Source organism: Cibotium barometz, chromosome 1, assembly GCF_041138505.1.
Source record: "Cibotium barometz isolate CiBa-2024 chromosome 1, ASM4113850v1, whole genome shotgun sequence".
Classification (NCBI taxonomy): Eukaryota; Viridiplantae; Streptophyta; class Polypodiopsida; order Cyatheales; family Cibotiaceae; genus Cibotium; species Cibotium barometz.
The window spans coordinates 28,599,796-28,621,258 of NC_141046.1; the positions used below are offsets into that span (position 1 = coordinate 28,599,796).

General features: G+C 37.9%; 1 protein-coding gene across 2 annotated transcripts; it reads right to left on the reverse strand.

Annotated features, from left to right (window-relative positions):
* Positions 1–15,651: 15,651 nt before the first annotated feature.
* On the reverse strand, positions 15,652–16,806 carry LOC147641833 (uncharacterized). Of its 2 annotated transcripts, none has more exons than XM_086800103.1 (2): positions 16,365–16,806; positions 15,652–16,318 (listed from the first exon to the last, which is right to left on the reverse strand). In XM_086800103.1, the coding sequence occupies exon 1, from the start codon at positions 16,804–16,806 to the stop codon at positions 16,384–16,386; it is 423 nt and encodes a 140-aa protein (XP_086656229.1). In that variant the 3' UTR covers positions 15,652–16,318; positions 16,365–16,383. The 2 variants fall into 2 exon arrangements, with proteins under 2 accessions (XP_086656229.1, XP_086656238.1); XM_086800112.1 differs by having other exon boundaries at positions 15,652–16,317; positions 16,349–16,806.
* Positions 16,807–21,463: the final 4,657 nt, after the last annotated feature.

A 21,463-nucleotide genomic window follows, 5' to 3' on the forward strand; every position in this document is an offset into this window, starting at 1 on the left:
TCCTACCTCCTTAGAACAGCATATTCAAATAAATCTGATTGAACAAGATATTTCCCTTACAATTTACATTCTATCAATAGATATTCAAGCGGACCCTAAAGACGACCCTACGTTGACCTCCCATGCTTAACATTCCTTGATCAAGAGCCATAGAGACGGTTCTTGATCCTCAAGTAGAGGTTGAGAGAAGTCTTGAAATATCATGCATAGGCATCCAAGAGCCTGAATATACAGAATTTAAAGACCCACCCCTTGAATACCTAACATCCATCATCATAGAGGGTGAGGAGTACTTGCTAATGCAAGATGTCTTGGAGCTCCTAGACATGAGGGAAGATGAGTTGTATTATACACTTGTTCGAGATGCTAGAGACGACTTCATTGACTTCAACATACAGGATGCTCCACCTGTTGTCAATGAAGTCGGTTGCTCTACGATGGTAGCTTCTTGGGATGATGCATCAGCCATAATCCAAGTCCAAGAATCAATCGAAGTAGGTGATCCCAAATATGATATTTTGGATGCAGATTTTGAAAGGCTATAAGAGGAGATGTTCGGGCCTCGATAACAGCACGAGATACCAATGGCAGTGGGAAGTGAAGAAGGGAGGCCTATTCCAAGGAGCTCAACAAGTATCTGGAAAAAATCTAAGAATTGTTTTTTCCCTGTTTCATTCCAAACTTGACTTGCATGCTCCCTGGGGGTAGAGGCCCCATATGAAATTTTGGGCTGTTCAGAGCCCTGAGATAAGTGCCCTAGCCAAAGGCTGGTGTCTGGGGCCGTGAATATGAAATTCTGGGTTGATCAGAGCCTTGTAAGTGCCCTTGCCGAAGGCTGGCGTCTGGGACCTTGAATTTGTAGATTTAGGGCCCATATGCCAGCCTCCTTCGGCTCGGGAACTTACAGGGCTCTCATCAGCCCAAAATTTCATATGGGGCCTCTATAGGACCCAAGGAGCATGCAGGCCAAGTTTAGAGTGAAACAAGAAAAAAAAAGAAACTTTTTTGGGTTGGGTTGGCAACGCGAAAATTATTATGCATATGCATGCACTTGTATTGATATAATTTTTCACTTTTGGTTTGCAGTTTGTCTTGTACATTGATGAGTTCTCATCGAGGCATGTCGATAGATTCGAAAGGCAAGGAAGAGTCCAAGACTCAGCCTTAAAAGAATATATTGGCCAGATGGTGAGACAACATCATCATCTTCCATAAGACATGCTCCATGGCTGGCTCAAATAGTTTTTTGAAGTTGAAAGCATTAGCTAAAGTTGTCGCTTTCAAAACTATCCCTACAACATCTAGCTTGAAGAAAGTCGTGCTCTTGCGGCGCTCCAAGTTGATTTTTATGTACTCAGAGCAGCGGGGGGTGCACTATAAGCCCTTGTGGTAGTTGGCCACATTGTAGGGATACATGATCCCTTAGCAATCCAAAGGGAGCTTACGAGGGAGGCAGTTTTGCTCCCAGCTATCAAAGCCTCTCCTTCATCTTCTAGTGAGCCAAGTAGCAAGAGGGAGAGAACATAGCCTCTATTTTGTGATATAATCATGGATTTCTTGTACTCTTTACAATAATACAAATCCGGTTTCTTTTTTATCTTTGCATCGTTTGCTCATTTGTTGATTTTATCAAATTTTAACTGTTTGATTCTATATCTAAGTGTTTAAAAATTAAACTTGATATGGTAGATAGTTTGTGGTTGACATAATAAAATCAAATGCACATAATTAAAAAAATAATAATTTCAATACTTACATCAAGACAGAAAATGAACAAAAGCATAACACAAGGAGCATAGAAAAGGTCTTGCTATTCCTCAAAGTCAATAAATTATATATTGATGGTTACATAGTTATACGATTACAAAATACTAGTATATTTACAAACAACTATCATCTCCAGAAGTATCCCTCCATCTCCGTAAGCGACGAACTAGCCACATGTCCTTTTCGGTTGTGATGGTGATCCTATTTCTATGTGGAGAACATTGCCTTAGGAATTAAGTTGTGCACTATCTTTTGATAGTGTGCCTGATTTATCGCAAGGCCACAATACTTGGCCTCCATCTTCGTCTCCATCTCCGTTTGTAGTGTCTTGGCTACAGTTAGGCCTGGGGTTTGAGGTTGAGGTTGAGGTTAAGGCTGAGGTTAAGGCTAGGGCTGTGGGTGGGGTTGAGGTTGAGGTTGAGGTTGAGGCTGGGACTAGGATTGGGGATGATGCTGGGGCTGGGGATGAGGTTTGGGATGGGGTTGCACCTCATCCTCCAGCTGGTGTGGGGCTTGGGTAAGGTATAAAGGATTAGTCTGGGGCCTGGTGAGAGGAGGTTCTGGCTTGTCGGAGTCTTGTGGTGATGGCATAGGCATGCTCTCTTTTTTGCAGGCCACACCCTGCGTAGGGTTTGCTTTGTGCGAGCCATGAATGAAAAAGAAGATAAATGAGAAATGAATAAAATGAGGGAAGCTTTTGTTAACATAGTCATTTTTAGAAAATCAAAAGTGATTTTATAAAATTTTTAAAAGTTTTAAAGTTTTTTGAATTTAATAAAACTAGATGTGTGCATAGATCTGGGCCTGAGGGACACCCTCAAAAAATTTGGAGCTAATTTGAGGCCTGTAAGGCCCCTAGCTGGAGGTTGGCGTGTGTAGGCATGGATAGGGACACCCCCAAAAAGTTTGGAGTTGATCTGAGATCTATGCACACATCAAATTTCATAGCATTCTAACAAAGTTGGTATGTCGGCATATTTTGATGCTTGTTCCCAGGGCTAGACAAAATTTTGGCTATGGAAGTGTGATGTTTGCATAAATATATTATAGCAGTCATGTGTATCATGTTTTGATAATATCCAAAAATTCTTGTGTCAAATGTTTGGAAAAAAACCTCATGTCAACTCCTAACCTTTCTACGATCTAGCTTGAAATATTTAACATCAACGATATCTCTTATCTAAGAAAGGCTAGAGGCCAATTACTCTCCACGTTGGATAAAATTGTATCATGGCCCTCCTAAAGAACAGTCACATCCACCATAGTAGAGTGTGTGGGATCCCGTAAATCTTGATCTCAACTTAGCCAATCACCTCTTAAGAGTCTCCATCTTCTATATACCTGAAACACATATATAACGTTTGTCGAGCAATGAAGTACCTATTCATCAAAACAAATAACATTAGTAAAACTATATTTTAGCATTCACGTTCATTCTAATTATATTCATACCTGAAGGTGACATCTGCCTTTGTGACTCTGCACTCAATTGTATTATCGTCACACAAGTTCTCTTTGTATTCCATTGATCACCCAAGAAATGTGTCATTCAGCCAATCAGTTCAACTTTTGTAAGCATAGGTGATTTTAGTTTTTTTCAGTTCTTCACAAGATGTAAAAAAAAAGACAAAGTAATCTAAAGGAAAGAACTAGCTCAAGTGGGCATCTTTTGAGTGCCTATGGATAGTTTCATTGTAGCGTGCACATCATTTGAGAGCTTTCACTTGCAAGCTTGAATCTAGTCTAAGCTAGGGCGTGGCCATTCAAGATTAGACAAGGAAGGAAGTTGTATATTCTGCAAAGAGCCAAAATTAGCTCCTCCCATAGACAAAACGTACAACGAGTCATAAAAATAGATTTGTTTGGTAGCCAAACAACTTGCTATCTTGTTTTTGTACATCAATGTACCATTCTCAACATGGAGAACAATGATTTTTCCACTTAGACACTCCATAGACTGCCACTCTTTCAAAGTGGAAGGATACAAAGCTGGAAAACATCATGTGCTTCAGAATCAAAAAATAAAAACAACTATATTGATAAAAAAATACCTTATACTCACTGTTTGGCTAATGCCTTGGAATTTGGTTATTTGGATGCAAGCAGATTTGTTTGTGCAAATATACATGCCGAATAAGAACTCTTGTTCTCATAGTTGCACCATCCATTCGTCTTCTAAACTCTAATATTCTACCTTTCCAATGTTTCAATAAATCACTTGTGTCTCTTAGCTTTACTTAAAAAGAGCCTCGAGTGCTTGGGCACATTAAGACCCAAGTAAATTTACTGTATTGTTCAGGAATCCATTTTCCTCTTGATCTCTGTGATTAAAAACCTCCATAGTGTGTATATTACTTATACTCTTCCTTCCTTAAGACATCTATAGTAAATAAGTTTTTTTATAAAATAGATAAATATTAATAAAATAATACCTCAATGTAAGCCATTGGATTAACCAACATGTCGAAATTAATAATTTGCACTCATAAACTAAACTAGCAAGAGACTGAACTTGATTATTACCTTTTTGCTAGAGTCCCAAACAGTCTCCAAACCAACAAAACTCAGAGGTTCGAAACCTCGAATAGTAAAGGGACAAATTTGAGATATTATCAATATATTACATTATCAAGCTTACCAATAAAATAGAAAATAAAAAAATTACCATTTAAAGATTAGCAAACTTTGAATAAAAAGAGAAAGAAAATTGCGTATTACCTTTTCCTTTCCCAAACTTAAAAAACTACAGACTAACACCAAAGCTTCAAAAATTACACACCAAAGATTTTGAATTAGTCTCCATAGCACAAGAACAACATACGAGAGAGGATGCAACCTATAAATTTTTGCCCAAAAAAAAGAGAGAAGAAGGACTAACTTTATGAATACCATGAGAAATCAGTATTATCTCATTAAGCTTCTATTCAAAGGAGAAATCATTTTTCCAGAACAACATGAACATATTAAAGAGAAACCTATCGTTAATTTGTTTCCTAAAAGAACAGAGAGGAAAGACTAACTTCAAGAACGCAATGAGAAATCAGTAATATCTCAAAGAGATTATGTCCAAATGAGATAAAGTTTACCATAAGATAAACATATTAGAGAGGATGTTTATGATAAATTTTTATGAGAAACAAAGCAAGGAAGCGTGAAATATGGTGAAATCAAATTTTGCAGAGAAGAAAAGGGGGGAAAATCAAAGCATGAAAAGTGAAAAAGGGAAAGAAATTCGTGATTGAGAAGGAACATTCACTATTATGACACTATAATATTTTATTGTGAGGTCCAAAAGGCACATCTGACATTTCTTTAGTTTTTTAATATTTGGTCCCAATATTGTATTCCACTACTAGCTTGATCTTGTAAGATTTGAAGGCAGAAGATTCAAAAAGATCCATGTTACATGGATGAGGAATCCCAGCTCTCATTGGCTAGTCCATTCTTTTTTTAATATTTTCTTAGAGGGTCCTTTTGTGAGTCCATATTTTTCCTTATGTACTATATATTCGGAGTACTATTTGTTGTATTCAAGTGAACATGCATTTTCTCCCAATACGCAATCATTGGAGATATATATACATGGAATGGTAATGTTGGTCATTATTGTTGTGCCCAATAAGTCCAGTGGTTTAAGAAATCTTTGTTGCTCCCGGATATTACCTACAAACAATCTTCTATCTGTGGAAACACACGAACTAACATTGGTACACCATTTGGAAGCAATGTCCCCTTTAATTGGCAAAGTCAAGGGACTTCAAGGGCATCTTGTATTGCATCAAATGGAACATTGTCGTGCATGAAAAAGATAAATTGGTGTGGTTTTGAGTGCCGCATCAAAGAATCTCTCTTGTACCATATGCCAAAGTTATGATCTTGTGTGGCATTTTCTCTACATTTTTAGCTACGATTTCATGCATGAGATCCTTTCCTAACTAAATATGGTCCTAGTCTCTTTTCATTATCCCCTTGTTTCCATGCTCTTTTTTTTTTGTAGCACCTTTTTTAAATTTTGTTTTTGTATCTATAAAAGGATGAGGAAGGAACAACATGGATCTCATACCAAGCCTTGGAACATATTTCTTTGCCATCAAAAGAAAAAGCATATCTATCATGGTTTGAGTCATCCTTGGCAACAAACTTGCCCCAATGTATCGTTTTCATCATAGGTAACATGATCGTGTAGGCTTTGGCCCCAGTAGCTCTTTTGAAGTTCCATAACCTTTCTTCGATAAGCTAACTGACAACATTTAGCTTAACAATAATCAATTGTTGCTAAAAGCCTCACTTCCTCTTCTATCACCCTTTGCATGCAGTTTTTATCCTTAGGTTCCATAATTTTTCTATTCGCCCTGCAATATTTTGTTTTTTGTGTTGGAAGCTTTGGTTGCCCAAGTTCTGGTGTTTCTTCAACATACTTGCTTATGAACCCAACCTTGTGTTCAGGAAAAAGAGGTGCCCCATTAAGTAGAGGAGTTAATCTATTTATTAGCCATCGTTCAACTGTCACATTTTTTATTACCCCTGCCATAGGCATTGATTCATCGTTTCTAGCCATCACCACCCACATATGGTCTTCACCTAGCTCTATAAAATCAACTGCCTTGAAAGGAAAATCCAACAATATTATTCCCTCTCGAAGGCATTTCCTGTTATCTTCTGACCATAGTTTAACTTCCTTTTGTACCACCCTACTTTCTCTTAATGACATGCCATCATTCACAATTGCATCCAATATGGATTTATCTCTTTCACAAGATGAATGATTTGTATCTTGCAAAGAAACATGCTTTTTTAAATGGATTTCAAGCCATTTGATTGTGCTTCCTATGGAATCAACCAATTTCTTTGAATCCATTGTAGCATATGATATACAAACAATTGTATCAAAATAATTTACCACCATTTGATTGTACCACCCTACTTTCTCTTAATGACATGCCATCATTCACAATTGCATCCAATATGGATTTATCTCTTTCACAAGATGAATGATTTGTATCTTGCAAAGAAACATGCTTTTTTAAATGGATTTCAAGCCATTTGATTATGCTTCCTATGGAATCAACCAATTTCTTTGAATCCATTGTAGCATATGATATACAAACACTTGTATCGAAATAATTTACCACCACAGACATAGATACACAATCCTTTTCTATAGGAACTCCTTGACAAAGTTGAGTTGATTCAATAGAAAATAATTCACCATAGCCAACAATGTTATAACCAACTAGTTGATTTGATAGAAAATGCTTCACCAAAGCCAACAATGTTACAGCCAACCAATTGATTTGATAGAAAATACTTCACCAGAGCCAACAATGTTACAACCAACTAGTTTATTTGATAGAAAATACTTCACCAGAGCCAACAATGTTACAACCAACCAATTGATTTGATAGAAAATACTTTACCTGAGCCAACAATGTTACAACCAACCAATTGATTTGATAGAAAATACTTTACCTGAGCCAACAATGTTACAACCAACCAATTAATTTGATAGAAAATACTTCACCAGACCCAACAATGTTACAACCAACCAAGAGCTCCACAACATCTCCAATAACAAGTTTGCTAGCCATGATTCTATAAAATAGAAAAAACCATATTGAACCAAGGTATTTAGAAAGACTACTTTTATATATATCATTGATAATTTTATCCTAATGGTCCTTTAGTTTTAGACCTGTCAAAGTTAAGGATCTTAGTCCTAGACTTCTGTGGTAATGCCTAGTCTAGAACTTAAGTGCTATACCTATGTATGAGGCTCAAGTCTATGACCCAAATCTGAGAATGCTATATACAAGACCAAATTCTAAAGACTTGAATCCTAGACTTGTGATAGGCTAAGCTAGGAGTCAATGGTCGAGTATGCTTCAGTTTATAATTGAAGACCTTAACTACCTTAAGTCTAAAGAATGGCACTTGAGTCCTAAATGTGTGACAGCCCAAAGTCTAGGAGTGAGGACCTAGACTAGTGTTGATGGCTACTTGAGTCTTACATTACTTCAAGAACAAAGTCTAGGATGACTTAATCTTAGACTTTTGTGACATCCTAAAGTCTTGATGTGTTAAGACCTACTACTAGGCCTTGACTCCTAGACCTTGGCCTTCTATGCAAGTCTAAACTCTCAAGTCCTATACTATTTCAAGGATAAAGTATCAGACTTGAGTCATGGGACTTTGGATAGCTAGAATATGTGACCTAGATCTGGCCTTGCATACAAAATGAATAAGGAATCATGGATATCTAAAATCGTGAATTGTTTGATTCATGAATTGCGGATCGTGGAATGACTCATGTATAAATCATGGATTGTGGAATGACTCATGGATCATGAATTGCCCAAACCTGAATCGTTTATGTGGATCGTGGATCATTCCACGTGTATTGTGAATCATGGATGATTCACAAGTCTAAGACTCAAGTCCTCGACTAGTGTTGATGGTGGCTACTTGAGTCCTAAACTTGTGTGGTAGCCCAAAGTCTAGGACTAAGGTCATAGACTAGTGTTGATGGCCTAGGCCTTGAGTCCTACATTACTTCAAGAGAAAATTCCTACATTATTTCTAGTGTTGATGGCCTAGGACTTGAGTCCTACATTACTTTAAGAACAAAGTCTAGGACTGTGTGAAAGTCTAAAGTCTAGGACTTGGGTATTAGACTTGAATTGATGGTTTAAAGCCTAGTACTCAAATCCTAGTGGTTTGATATGCTTGAGTCTAGGATTGAAGACCTTCACTACTTGAAGTCCAAAGTCTAAGACTTGAGTCCTAGACTTGTGTGGAAGCCCAAAGTCTAGGACTCAAGTCCTAGACTAGTGCTAATCGATCAAGCCTAGGACTTGAGTCATAGATTCCTAAGTCTAGGAGTGAAGTCCTAGATTTGTGTGACAACCCAAATTTTAAGACTGAAGTCCTAGTTTTGGGTCCAAATCCTAGGACCCATAAGCTTGTATGCACTATTCATAAGATCTTGTGAATAATGACATTAATCTTAAAATCCCTTAAAGTTTTATGCATAAGGTATAGTAAAATAGAAAGACCATAATGAGAAAAGAGAATCATATAACATTATAAAATGATAAGATTACCTTAAAAGAAATCATATGATAAGAGAATCATATAACTTTATAGAATGATAAGATTACCTTAAAAAATGAAGATCTAATATAACAATACCAACTTTATATGATAAGAGAATCATATAATTTATAGAATGATAAGATTATCTTGAAAAAAATGAAGTTATAATATAACAATACCAATGGATAAATTCTTAAAGGCTTCAAGACTTTACAATTACAAAGAAAGAAAAAATTATCTAAAAGACCAATGATGCCAAGCATCGTTAAAAGTCTCCTCTTTAATGGATTAAGAGGTGTAACATCGTCCTCATTAGTAGATCATGTAAAAAAGTAGCTTTGTTTCCAATTAACACTAACCTACTGAGAGTAAGTATAGCACTTATGAAAACTTCAAGGAATTAACAGGATATACATACTCTCAAAATATGAAAACACTACCTTATGGGATCATATTTTATCATAAAAATTGATCAACAATGTATAAAGCATTTGCTTACGCAACCTTTGAGCATATAAAATGGTCAACCTTTATTTAGAGTTTATAACACATAACTCAATACCAACCTAGTAAAGAAAATGTGGTAGTAGATTCTCTTAGCAGAAGGCCCAACATATTTAATATCTCAAGTGTGGAAAGTTTATCTTTTAAGACTATGAGATATACCTATGACCAAGATTCAGATTTTTGTTCTACGTGGAGTAGAATGAGAGATAGTGGTTGGATTCTGCATGTAGATTATTCACATCATGATGGTTACCTTTTCTTTAAGAAGAAGAGGCTATGTATCACAAAGCCTCACCAGCAATTCATGATGCAAGAATTACACCGGGCCCCATCGAGGAGTATCCTTTACATTTCAGACTATTGCTCGAGATTTTTATTGGCCTTAAATGAAAGGAGATATAAGTAAATTTATCTTTGAATGCATGACATGTCAAGATAAAAAGCTACAATGGTAAAACCCAAGGCTTACTTATGACTTTACCTGTCCCTCATGAACCATGGGAACAAATTCTATGGATTTCATCACTAGTTTTCCCAACATAGCTAGTTAAAATGACATGGTTTGGACCATAGTTGACCACTTTAACAAGCAAGCATAGTTCATCCCTTAGAAAAAGACTCTACGTGCTCATCCAGTTACTCTTTTTTTTTAAAAGAAATATTTTTTTACATTATGGTTTACCAAAAGTCGTCTTTGATAGAGATTCAAAGTTTTCTAGTGATTTTTGGACTACACTTTTTAGTAACCTAGACACTAAGTTGGATTCGCAAAACTACCTTTCATCCTGAGTCTAATGGCCGAATAGAAGTCACAAATAGTACCATTCTAGACTTACTTAGAGCCCATTTTTCTTCTCATCTAAAGTAATGAGATAAGTACATTTACATATTGTAGTTTGCATATAACAGCACTACTCATTTTGCCACAAAGAAACTCTTCCCACTCTTATCACTTGTCTTTTTCGTACTATAAAGGCTAGAGACTTTCAAAGCATCCATGAAAAAGTTAGGGAAGCTATATGAAAGGCATAAGAAAAATACATAAAACAAGCAAACAAACAACGTAAAAAGATGACTTGTCATTTGTTTTGTTGAGAATTGAGAAAAAGAGACTAAAAAGTGTTAAAGGAGACCCTGATGTGAAATTAGCTCCTAGAATTGAGAAAAAAAGACTAAAAAGTGTTAAAGGAGACCCTGATGTGAAATTAGCTCCTAGATTTTATGGACCATTTAAAATGATCTTGCATATAGGCTAAACTTACCTTCTCATTGGAGAATTCACAATTCTTTTCATATCAACTTGTTAAGGCCATTTAGGGACCAATTCCTACTCATCCTATTTGTGAAGAGGCACCCAGACTCATTGATAACGAAGAACATCTAGTATCTTATGCAATTATGGATCACCAGCACACCACTAGACGTATTGGCAACACTTATACCAAGTACTTTTGACCTTTAAGAACCATCCAAGAGAAGATTCCAAATGGATGCCTGAGCGATTCTTTCCCAGTTACCCAGATCTCATCTGTTCATATACAACCACATAAGCAATTGAGGATTGTTGCCACTCCGAGCAAGAGGGATGTTAGCTATATACCTCTATGGTGGATTGGGGATGCTTGTGAAACCATTGTACTACCTATGGTACATGGGTGATTCCACATGTGGGCAATTTCCACATATTCCCCATGGATAGTATATGCATGATTGGTACTGACTTGTCCTAACTATTTGCGTTTTTTATTGCAGGATTATTTGTGTGTCGCAACAACTAATATTATTGTTTTTTGTGAGTAGGTGTATGAGCGACGAGTATTTGCATGGTTGTAGTGTGTCTCCCATATCGATGCAGGCGTATAGTTGAAGTGTGTCTCCCGTGGATGATGATCTATGTGTGGATGATGATCTATGCATGGTCGAGTTAGTCTACTAGGAGTGGATGGATCTTTTCTCAAATAAAAATAACAAAAGGAAACAAACTTTATTGGTTTTGATCACATGGAGTAGGGCTTACAAGGGCATGCATACAATGGAATCTTTGATTGGCTTGATGACAAATCGATAGTAGTGCGATACACACAAAACACAACCACATTAAGTTGCATGCTATTGGCCTTTAAGATTGTGAACATGTCTTAATAGAATATTTACGTGGTGTTAACTCACATATATGGAATCCTTTTGAGGGGCAAGTAAAGGGGGGGGGGGGGGGACAAGGGATTACAGGGCATAAGAAGTCCCAAATGGACATCCATCTCTCTCTCTCTCTCTCTCTCTCTCTCTCTCTCTCGTCCCTCTCTCTCAAGTAAAGGGGGGGACAAGGGATTAGGGTCTTAAATGGACATCCATCTCTCTCTCTCTCTCTCTCTCTCTCTCTCTCTCTCACACACACACACACACACACACACACACACACACACACACACACATGCGCGCACACACACATAATCAAAATACCAATCAAAAGTAGCATCATTGGACTATGTAAGCCAATCAATAGTGAAATTTCATGTAGGCACCCTACCAATAAAAAATAGCATCACTCGACTATGCAAGCCAATCAATAGTGTAATTTCATATAGGCTTGGTAGGGTGCTCCTCATAAAATTTTTCTTTTACTATTGAAGAGGTTTCTAGATTTAGCACTTTTAGATGTCCCTTTTGAAGAAAAATATCTTTGTTTCAACTAAACTCCTTGTAACTTTAAAGTTTCTCTCTCTTAATAATACAAGCTTTGTTTATCCTAAAAGTTCTATGTATGCTCAAACCTTCATTCCTATCAATAAGATCCATAAATTTTTCCTTGTTTAAGCTTTCCTAATGCCTTTTGCTGCCTACTTTTAACTAACTCTCAATGTTTTACAAAGTACATTAGATCTTTCCATATCAAAAAACCTTAAACTTACAAACTAGAATGCTTGGGTAGCCTTATTCGCCTGAATAAGTGTGCAAGTGTGCTCGAAAAAAGCTTAAACTTACAAACTAGAATGCTTGGGTAGCCTTATTCGCCTGAATAAGTGTGCAAGTGTGCTCGAAAAAACCACTTCAAAGTCAAGTCGTGTGTGAAATAGCAGAGCACACTCAATCAAGTTATCTTTCTAGGTGAAAACTAGGTTGAATTCATGAACTATGTTTTCAATTGATGTTATCTCTTGCCACTTCGTTTCAGTCACCTTGTCTGTGAATGTCACAAAAGAGTATGGGAGACCCCACATGTCCATCATGGCAATAAGTCTTTTAAGTTTTTTTGGTGCCAAGATAGTGTGCTTGGCAAATACGTTGGTAAGTTGTAGCGCACTATGTTCCTCATCATAGTTTCCTGATCACTTGATATCTTATTCAATTTCTTGTACATGTATCGATGTCTTGCTGTAAAAGCATGCTGTTTGAATTGTTTGCAATCAATATTGCTTGCTTCAGTTGATATATCACTAGCAGGTACAGGTTGTATAATGTGAACATCAAGCCTATGATTATATTTCATGTGAGGAATCGATGGACATTGACAGAGATCTCAAAGTACATCGCAAGGTAACTGATTCCAAATTCATTACCACATTTGAATTTGAGTTACACGTCATTTATCAAGTCATAGGATTTTCGTGCTCGTTTGTGTGAGTGAAGTAAAAAAAAAACCATACATAAAGTATGGAGAGGGGTTGGCACAGTCCTCCCCGAAATTTAATAAACATAGGAGAACGTGCCCTTCTCCCGTTTCCCAAATAGCACTTTCGATATCAAAAATAGATCAAAACACCTTCAGTGTTGAATGCGGCCATTAGTCCTACGTATTGATTCATGATACAAAACTCATTTTCAAATGTGGTAATGAATTTGTAATTTTTTGATTTGTGAGTTACTTTTGAATCCCCATCGAACATAAGAACAGGCTTCAAGCTCATCGATTGCGGATATTAGTCTAGCATTGCTTCCAAGTATGCTTTCAAATTCATGTTCATTCGAGCATTTCAAATATGCTCTACACTATACAAAGTATGCTACCTAAGCACTCACACAAAACACGATAAAAGAATTAAAAAAAAACAATCTTGTTTTGCAAGTTTCAGAGCATGGAGTGCACCTGGTTTTGATGATGATGATGTGTGTGTGAGAGAGAGAGAGAGAGAGAGAGAGAGAGAGAACCTGCTTGCATTTATGCACCAAGACATCTTGTGCATGGTTCAACCCAACACTGCTTTTGATGCCGACCAGCATTTGTTCAAAAAAAAAATAGGGGTAGAGTGGGAGAGGTGGCAGCTAAGCTCAAAAAAGCAAGAAGGGTGAGGAGGCACAGTAAGAATAAAAGGGCAGCCTAGAGGCGCAGCAGGGTGAGGAAGTAAAGAAGAGGTTGCGGCTCTACATCAACGAAATCAACAGAGACCACTGTGTGGAGGTAGCTCTGGCAAAGTCGTGGCTCAGTAGAGCTTGAAGAGGGGCGCCTTTGAGGTGATAGCACATCAAGAGCTGGCTGTGTGGTGAGTGCAGCTGGCTTAGCCGTGGAAAGCAAGAGGTAGATGTGGCGACTCTGGCCATATCAGGGCGGTGCAGCTTAAAGAAGGCGTGTCCCAGGGGCTCAAAGATGGCTCTGTAGTAAAAGAATACCCAAAGTAAAGAGTGTATGCTCTCTCTAAAGCTATTCAATACGGCCAGTCATGCGAGGCAAGTCAAAAGTGCTGAAGATCATCAAGAGGTTCTTCCTCACAACGATGCCCTCTATAAGCTATTTACCAGTGTCATGTATTTAGACTGAAAAAACGAAAACCTTCCTTCCCCAAATAGTGTTAAGATAGGAGAAGACTATGTGAATACTAGTGTTAAGATAGACAAGAGTTCATACTAACTCTCACTAATCCATGCCTCTGGATGCAAACCATTTAAAATATTTGTGGAGACTCCACTTCAGAATCATGAGGTGAGTTGAACGCATAATGGCGGATTTTCAAAAGCTTGCATGGGAGAATCACGAAACTGTCAGAAGTACGATCCATGTATCAAGATGGGTTTGCAACAAAAAGGTAAGAAAATGTTAAAAAGTGGCTGTTGATTTGTCTTCTAAAGCAAAGTGTTAGGCTTCCATCTGCAAAATGCGTCACACAAACAGTGGAAAGATATATTATGAGCATGAATCTTGAGTATTGAGACTTATGAGCTTATGGATAAGCAGCACATCTCTTCTTATAATCACCATATCCTCTCCAGGCTAGATATGCCCATTCCTTCCACAAGCTAGGGGTGCAGTCACCTTGATTTGCACTAGATTTCATTGCCTTGGTTGTGAGGATTGAAAGGTGAGGGTAGACACATTAGGTAGAATATGCACCTTTTGTAACATGTAGGGCAATAAGCACCAAGGATCGTACATTTTTTTTGCTTGGCCAATCACCAAGGATCATACACTTCTATGCATACATCAAAGAGAGACTAGCCATTGAAGGAACTTTCCAGGAAAAAAGTCCAATTCAGCCCCTGATAGACGAGCACGGCTGGAATTGGCCGGCAATAATCATAATCCTTGCTCTTCCACCCCTACCAAGCCATAACAAGATATTACACAAGTAAAGCCAATTACACCACTTACTGCTTTCATCGCATTTGGCATTTGGCTTGGTTGATGTTGCCAACAAAACTCGCAGGGCGAGTTTTGTCATTAATCTGGCCGTTCATGCAGTGTCTCATACCCTAGAGCAAAGGCCACAGAGAACCTGCAGCTCATGTAGAGAAAACCCTGGAACATTAGAGCATGGCACCCTGGAGCTCGCGAGCAGAAAGCTACAGCAACCGTAAAGCTTAAGGTCATCAAGCAAAAGAGTCAAAAGTACTCAAAGCCATCAAAACCCTAGAGCCACACAAATAACAAAGTGCAAGCTAGCACTCATGTATCAAGATGGCATAGAGCTAATTTGTGCTGCCTCTCCTCCCTCAGGGGGTTTGAACAAGCTCTTTGAGTTTCTCAGAGTTGACTCAGTCTGTATGAGGAAAGCTTCAGTTGTGAAATCAGAATTTGACCAGTCATCCGAGGGGTTTCCAAGAAGAAGGCTAAACAATAGATCCACATACATTGATGTTTGTTTGAGCTCGCAACATTTCCAAGGCATAGAACATGAATAGTGACAGGTTACACCATTCCTGTGTGTACAGCAGACTCTCTGCTTTGTCATCGTCACAAGTATTAACCTTAGATCCCAATCAACCGTAAGACTTACAAGGTTTTCAAACTTTGATTTCACTCACAACATTGATTTCTTAATAGGAAAGCATAAAAGCATTTAATTCACATGAGGCAAAAGAAGACCTTGATCCATTTATTAGTATGTGTGATGGAAAGATTGTACAATTTCAGGTACATCCATGTAGGTACTGAGATAGAAAGAGGCTAGAGCAAGATCACATAGCTGTTCCAAACACTTAAACCATGATTATAGCTGAAAACCTAGAATACAGAAAGGTAAATGCATAAACTAAAGTGGTTGAAAGTTGAAACCCTAAGTCAGAGCAGAAGAGCCTGACTAGTTTAAGGTATCCCAACAGGACTAGAAGTACAAGAAAAGGTGGGTTAAACCCCAAAATCCAAGCTACCATAAGCCAGAACCATCGAGCCCGGAGAGTCATGAACCAAAATGCTGCAGAAATCCTACGTTGAAGCCCTGGAGCTTGAAGCACAGGACCAGAAAAATCCTAGAGCTTAAGAAAGCGGAAACATGAGGCAAGAGGACATCAAACGGCTGGAGCTTAAAAGACTCGAAAACCCTAGAGCTCCAAGCCACTGAAACCATAGAGATGGAAAAACAACAGAAACACAGGGCTATCCAAGCCAAGCCAAGAGTTCACGGTGAGGTTAAGTGAGCTGCACAGAAATCTAAAAGCACAAAAGGGAAGGGGAAAGAGAAACGGGATGACACCTTCTACAAGAAACCCTAAAAACACACACGACATACAGGGAGATACAAGGCTAGCCTTTAAACACACAGGGAGATAGAAGGCTAGCCTAAAAACACACAGGGAGAAGGATAAAACCTAATGAGGGATAGATATCACACAGTCTTCCTCATGCTTCACTGCGTCTTCAAGAATACCCCCTTCTTCAATGGCGACCTGTAGAGGGGAAGCGCCAAGGCCATCGGCGATGGCGAGCAGGATGTCGCGCATCTGCGACCGGAACTCTGCGAGGTCAACGGTGCCATTATGATCGGTGTCGAACCTCTCGAAAACGGAGTCGTAGAGAGTGTTGAGCTCGTCGGGCGTCTTGGCGTTGGGCATGCCCAGCGTGCACTCCAGAAGACGCATCCGCTCGAAGGCCGTGCGCAGCTCCGATCTCGATAAGGTTCCGTCGTGGTTGAGGTCCATCTCCTTGAAGCGCACATCCATGGCCGTGTTGAAGGCCTCCCCGTCCTCAACGAAGTCCCGCACCGTAGATCCGTCCAGGATCACCACAGACATTCTCTGCTTCTTGTTGTCGTGAAGCGTCTGGCAGATACGGCGAGCGATGGCGAGAGCGACGAGGAAATGAGATGATGTAGAGCACGTTGGGCTATATGATGGGCTATGCTGATACAGAGGGCGATGAAAGAGCTTTCGGCTATGGCAATAATATGGGCAGGTTAGAACTTTGGCCTATGGTAACACAAAAGATAACTTTGGGAATAAAGCTTTACAAAGAGGTGAGCATTGAGAACATTATAAAGTGAATTTCCATTTTTTTAATCCTACTAGATCTTCATCTTCTCTTACAATAATGATAAACGTGTAAAAGTGATCTTTAACAATTCCTTAGGGCCGTTGGATTTGCTTGTACCATACAATGTACTTTCTTAGACTTAGATATGTCTTTGCCTCTACCAACCGTATGGTCGAAAAAACATTAAAAAATCGAGAAACTACTTGTGCACTTAATCAAGGGGTGAATAAATCGACAGGCAATTCAGTTGGCTCATATGAAGTTTGCTGTAGTTTCTAACCTGTGTCCTAAACCACCCTTGAATTTTGGTGTGCAATTATAGAAATCACTTTTTTTTGTCGACAATGTTGAGGAAAGGGGCATGAAAGGAAATGTTTATATACATGCCTCATTTATGTTGTTTGAAAAGCAATACTAGTGTCCATAAATATATGGCATGCTACATTGGCACCTCTCATATGGAACACATATTATTAATATCATATATGAGCACTACTAAAAAAGTCCAAAGATTTGATTCATCTGTGTGTTGGTGGGAGTCATAACATACTAATCAGAGTGTTTATGTGCCTTAATGAAGCTTCGTCAAAAACTTGTGATTTATACTTAGCCTTTGTTTTGATTGTATAGATATGTGTTTCACTTGCATCCATTTAGAAATAAATGCAATACGAGAGGGGTGATGAATGTGACTTAAGAAATCAAAGCACTTCATCCCAACCACTCTACAATAAGCACCCATCGATTAGTAATCATATGCACCTTTAAAGAGTGGCATTATACCAAGATACCACTCTATAGTGAGCACCCATGGCTCCCTTTGCAAGTATCTTTTTTGGAAGGCATCTTGAGCGTTTGAAATTTAGAAAATAATCCATTGCATGTACTATGTAATTATTTGAAACTCCTTTGGAAGCAATTTGGGTCTTCCCCATGCACAACTTAACCAATTGACTCGAGAAACACATGGCATTGACTTCCATGATAATTTCTACCAACCACATACATGTGTTTTACATACAAATGTTCTTTGAGCTCCAAGTGGATCCCATGACCATAAGGCCCTCTATTATGTAGAGCCCCCCTCGAAACCACTCCTATTAGACTAAGGGCCCTCCTTCTAAAATTGAAACACACAAGGCCAACTACTTCAAATTACAATCTTTGTTGGAAAAAGAAATTGAAGAGAAGGAATCATATCTATGTATTTGCAATGTGAATAATTTCATCTCATGCATTATTGCACCGCCTTCCTACTGTTGACAATATACCAAAAAAACTATTCTAAAAGACACTTTCCAAGAAAGAATCTACTCTTGTTGTGGAACAACTATCTTTCCAAGGAAGAGGATGAAAAAAGAGATTATAGAGAGACCGACTCTTGAGATTTTATCCGAAATGATCATTGCTTTTATAAAACCCACCATCATTGCTTTTATAAAACCCACCATCATGCGAAAAAATAGAATAAAGTTGTCAAAAAGAGTATGTGAAATATCCAAACTTATCTTTGTCACCTTAAAGTTTTTAGTTTGAACCTTCACAAATCTATTTAATGATTCAAAACCTTCATAATTGTATTTAATGCAAAATCAAAACATTAAACTATCAAAATAAAGAAAGATAGTACTTGGGCTCCCATTTACATGCATAGTGGACATTTACACATATACAAACACCTCTGCCCCCCCTCGAGCGCCCATTTTTGTTAGGAAAAAGTGGGAAAAACCTCTAGTTACACACATTCTTTTCACAAGCCCTTGCACCCCTACAAGCCTAGTACATGTGTAAGACGAGAGAGAGAGAGAGAGAGAGAGAGAGAGAGAGAGAGAGAGAGAGATGTAATTGGGTGAGTGGGATATTTTTACGATGGATGGTGGATAAATGTTTACATATGGAACTCAATTGGAGGGGTAAATGTCTTCTATCTAAATATAGTAGGCAGCAAGGAAATCCACATGGCTCATAAAAGGCATGGGTTGAAAATCCATGTGGATGCAATCACCATCAAAACACCTCGATCTTCATTTAGATAAGCATTAGAATAACAATCTTGCATGGAACATGTAACACATATATAGATTACATTATCTATAGGCTTTTTTGAAGACCATGAATGGTATTGGGTAAACATTAAAAATGTCAAACGGTTCCCTCCTTAAAAGTTAAATTGGTAGTACACCTCAAGCTCTCTAGGATTTCTCTCGAACTATTGCTTGCTCATTGCTCCGTAATAATGGCTTTAAATTCTTAATATAGGCTGCTGCACCCAACTATCGTATTCAATAGGGTTTGAAAATGGGGGACTCTACATTAGGTCTTGGTAATTGAGGGCTCCCTTATTGGAAGTATAGTTCATTAGACTGTTCTTTGTGACCTCTACATTTGAGACAATCTTTATGTGTGGATAATAGCCAATGAAAATGTAAATATTGGTTCACCTAAAAGCTCACAAACATAAAAGCCACCACTTAGGTTTTTTATTGTGTTTTACATCTAACATATACCCATACATGTGGTAGTATGGCTATAATTAGAGGTTGTATCTTTTCAGGGACATGAAGATTAAACCATTAATCTTGGAAAACCATTAAGATTCCTCCCTTATTTCTCCTTTTAGAAGCCTATGCACCACATGAAGATCAAACCATTAATCTTGGAAAACCCTTCCCTATTTTCCCCTTAGAAGCCTATGCACCACATGAGTATCAAAAGATGATACTTTTTTCTCAAATTTCAACTATAAAGAAGGTTATATGATGGCATCACATAGCTCAAATAGTGTGTTGACATTCTAGAGAGCTGAAAAAGAACTCCATAGATTCACAAATTCTAAAAAATGAAGGGGGTAATCTTCAATGCAAATGAAGAACATCAAGTTGAAGTGAGACAATTGTTTATCAAAGTTTAAAAACACGAAAACAAAATCCTTTTATACATACTTGCGCCATGGTAATGATTTATGAAGGTACAAAAGTCTCTCAATAGCATTAAGGCCCACCAAAAGCAAGGACCACAATTCTCCCCAAACTTTTGAACCTTTCTCATCATCATTATTTTTAAAAATTTGGTTTTACTTTAAAATATTGCTTCTTTATCTTATGAATTTCCAAACCTTTAGTTGAGATTTTGAATATTTCTTCTTTATCTATGAATTTATAAACCTTTAGTTGAGATTATGAATTTTTCTTCTTCATCTATGATCTTATGTGGCTCCTTTAAGTATTTCTAACCTTTTAGTTGAATTTTTCTTTTTTATCTATGATGTTCTATGGATCCCTTAAGTTGTGGTATTTGTAACCTTTTAGTGAGCTAGTTTATTAAGCTACATCATGTAAGCTCCTTTTGTTTTGTATGGATTCACTCAATTATTTAACATTGTATATTTAAAAGTCTATGATATTCTTTCTATGTGTAAGTGACCTCTTTCTTAAACATTTCAGTAATGCACTTCATTTGCCATATTGTTGTGATTTTGTCCTCAACTTGCTCTAGTTTGTGTGGTCCCCTTTTTGATGAGTTAACCATGTTTCAAGCATAGGATACCATTTTCTTAGGTCCTCGTTATATGAGAAGAAGCCATCTTTAAGTAGTTGAAAATCTGGACTAGGAGCATCACACATAAAATCTATACTTGGGCTGGACTAGGAGCATCACACATAAAATCTATACTATCACCTAAATCTAGTCCCCTTTATGTGGAGTAGCCATCTTTAAGGAATTAGGAACTTGGCCTAGGGGCCAAAATAAAAAAACGGATGATACTTTTTGAGTGCATATGCTTCTAAGGAAATAGGGGAAAGTAGGGAGGAAGCTAAAGGGTTTTCCCTTATACATAAATCCTTTATGTTTACATGATATGCATCATTATTAGCTAGCCAATGTATTGGACTTATGGTAGAGGTGTTAAATATTCATCTTACAATTTTGTTTACATTTAGAAAATGGTATATTATTCATGTGTGTGTGTGTGTGTGTGTGTGTGTGTGTGTAGGACTACAAACTTCTCCCATAGCCTGATGATGACTCTGAGGATGGGGCCCATGTCTTGGAAACCATGGATACTATTCCATAAAATCTTGGAACACGATTTGCGACGCGAGACTGGATAGGATGGAAAACCACCTCCCTCTTCATGCTTAGTGCAACATCCATTTTGGAGCTAACAATGACTTCGAACCATGAGTAGCTAGTAACTCAGCTATCAAGGACTCCTCTGTTGTAGAAGGATCAACTTCTGCATTACCCATACCCACCCAACCAATGTTGAGATATCGAGCTCAACTAGTGCTGCAAACATTGATGACCCACCTGGTGGGTGATAACTTTTGCACTTATGCCACTAGCATGGTTGGTGAGATTATGGTTGATATGCCGCCAGTGGATGACATGCTATGTGACAACCACTTTGGAGTACTA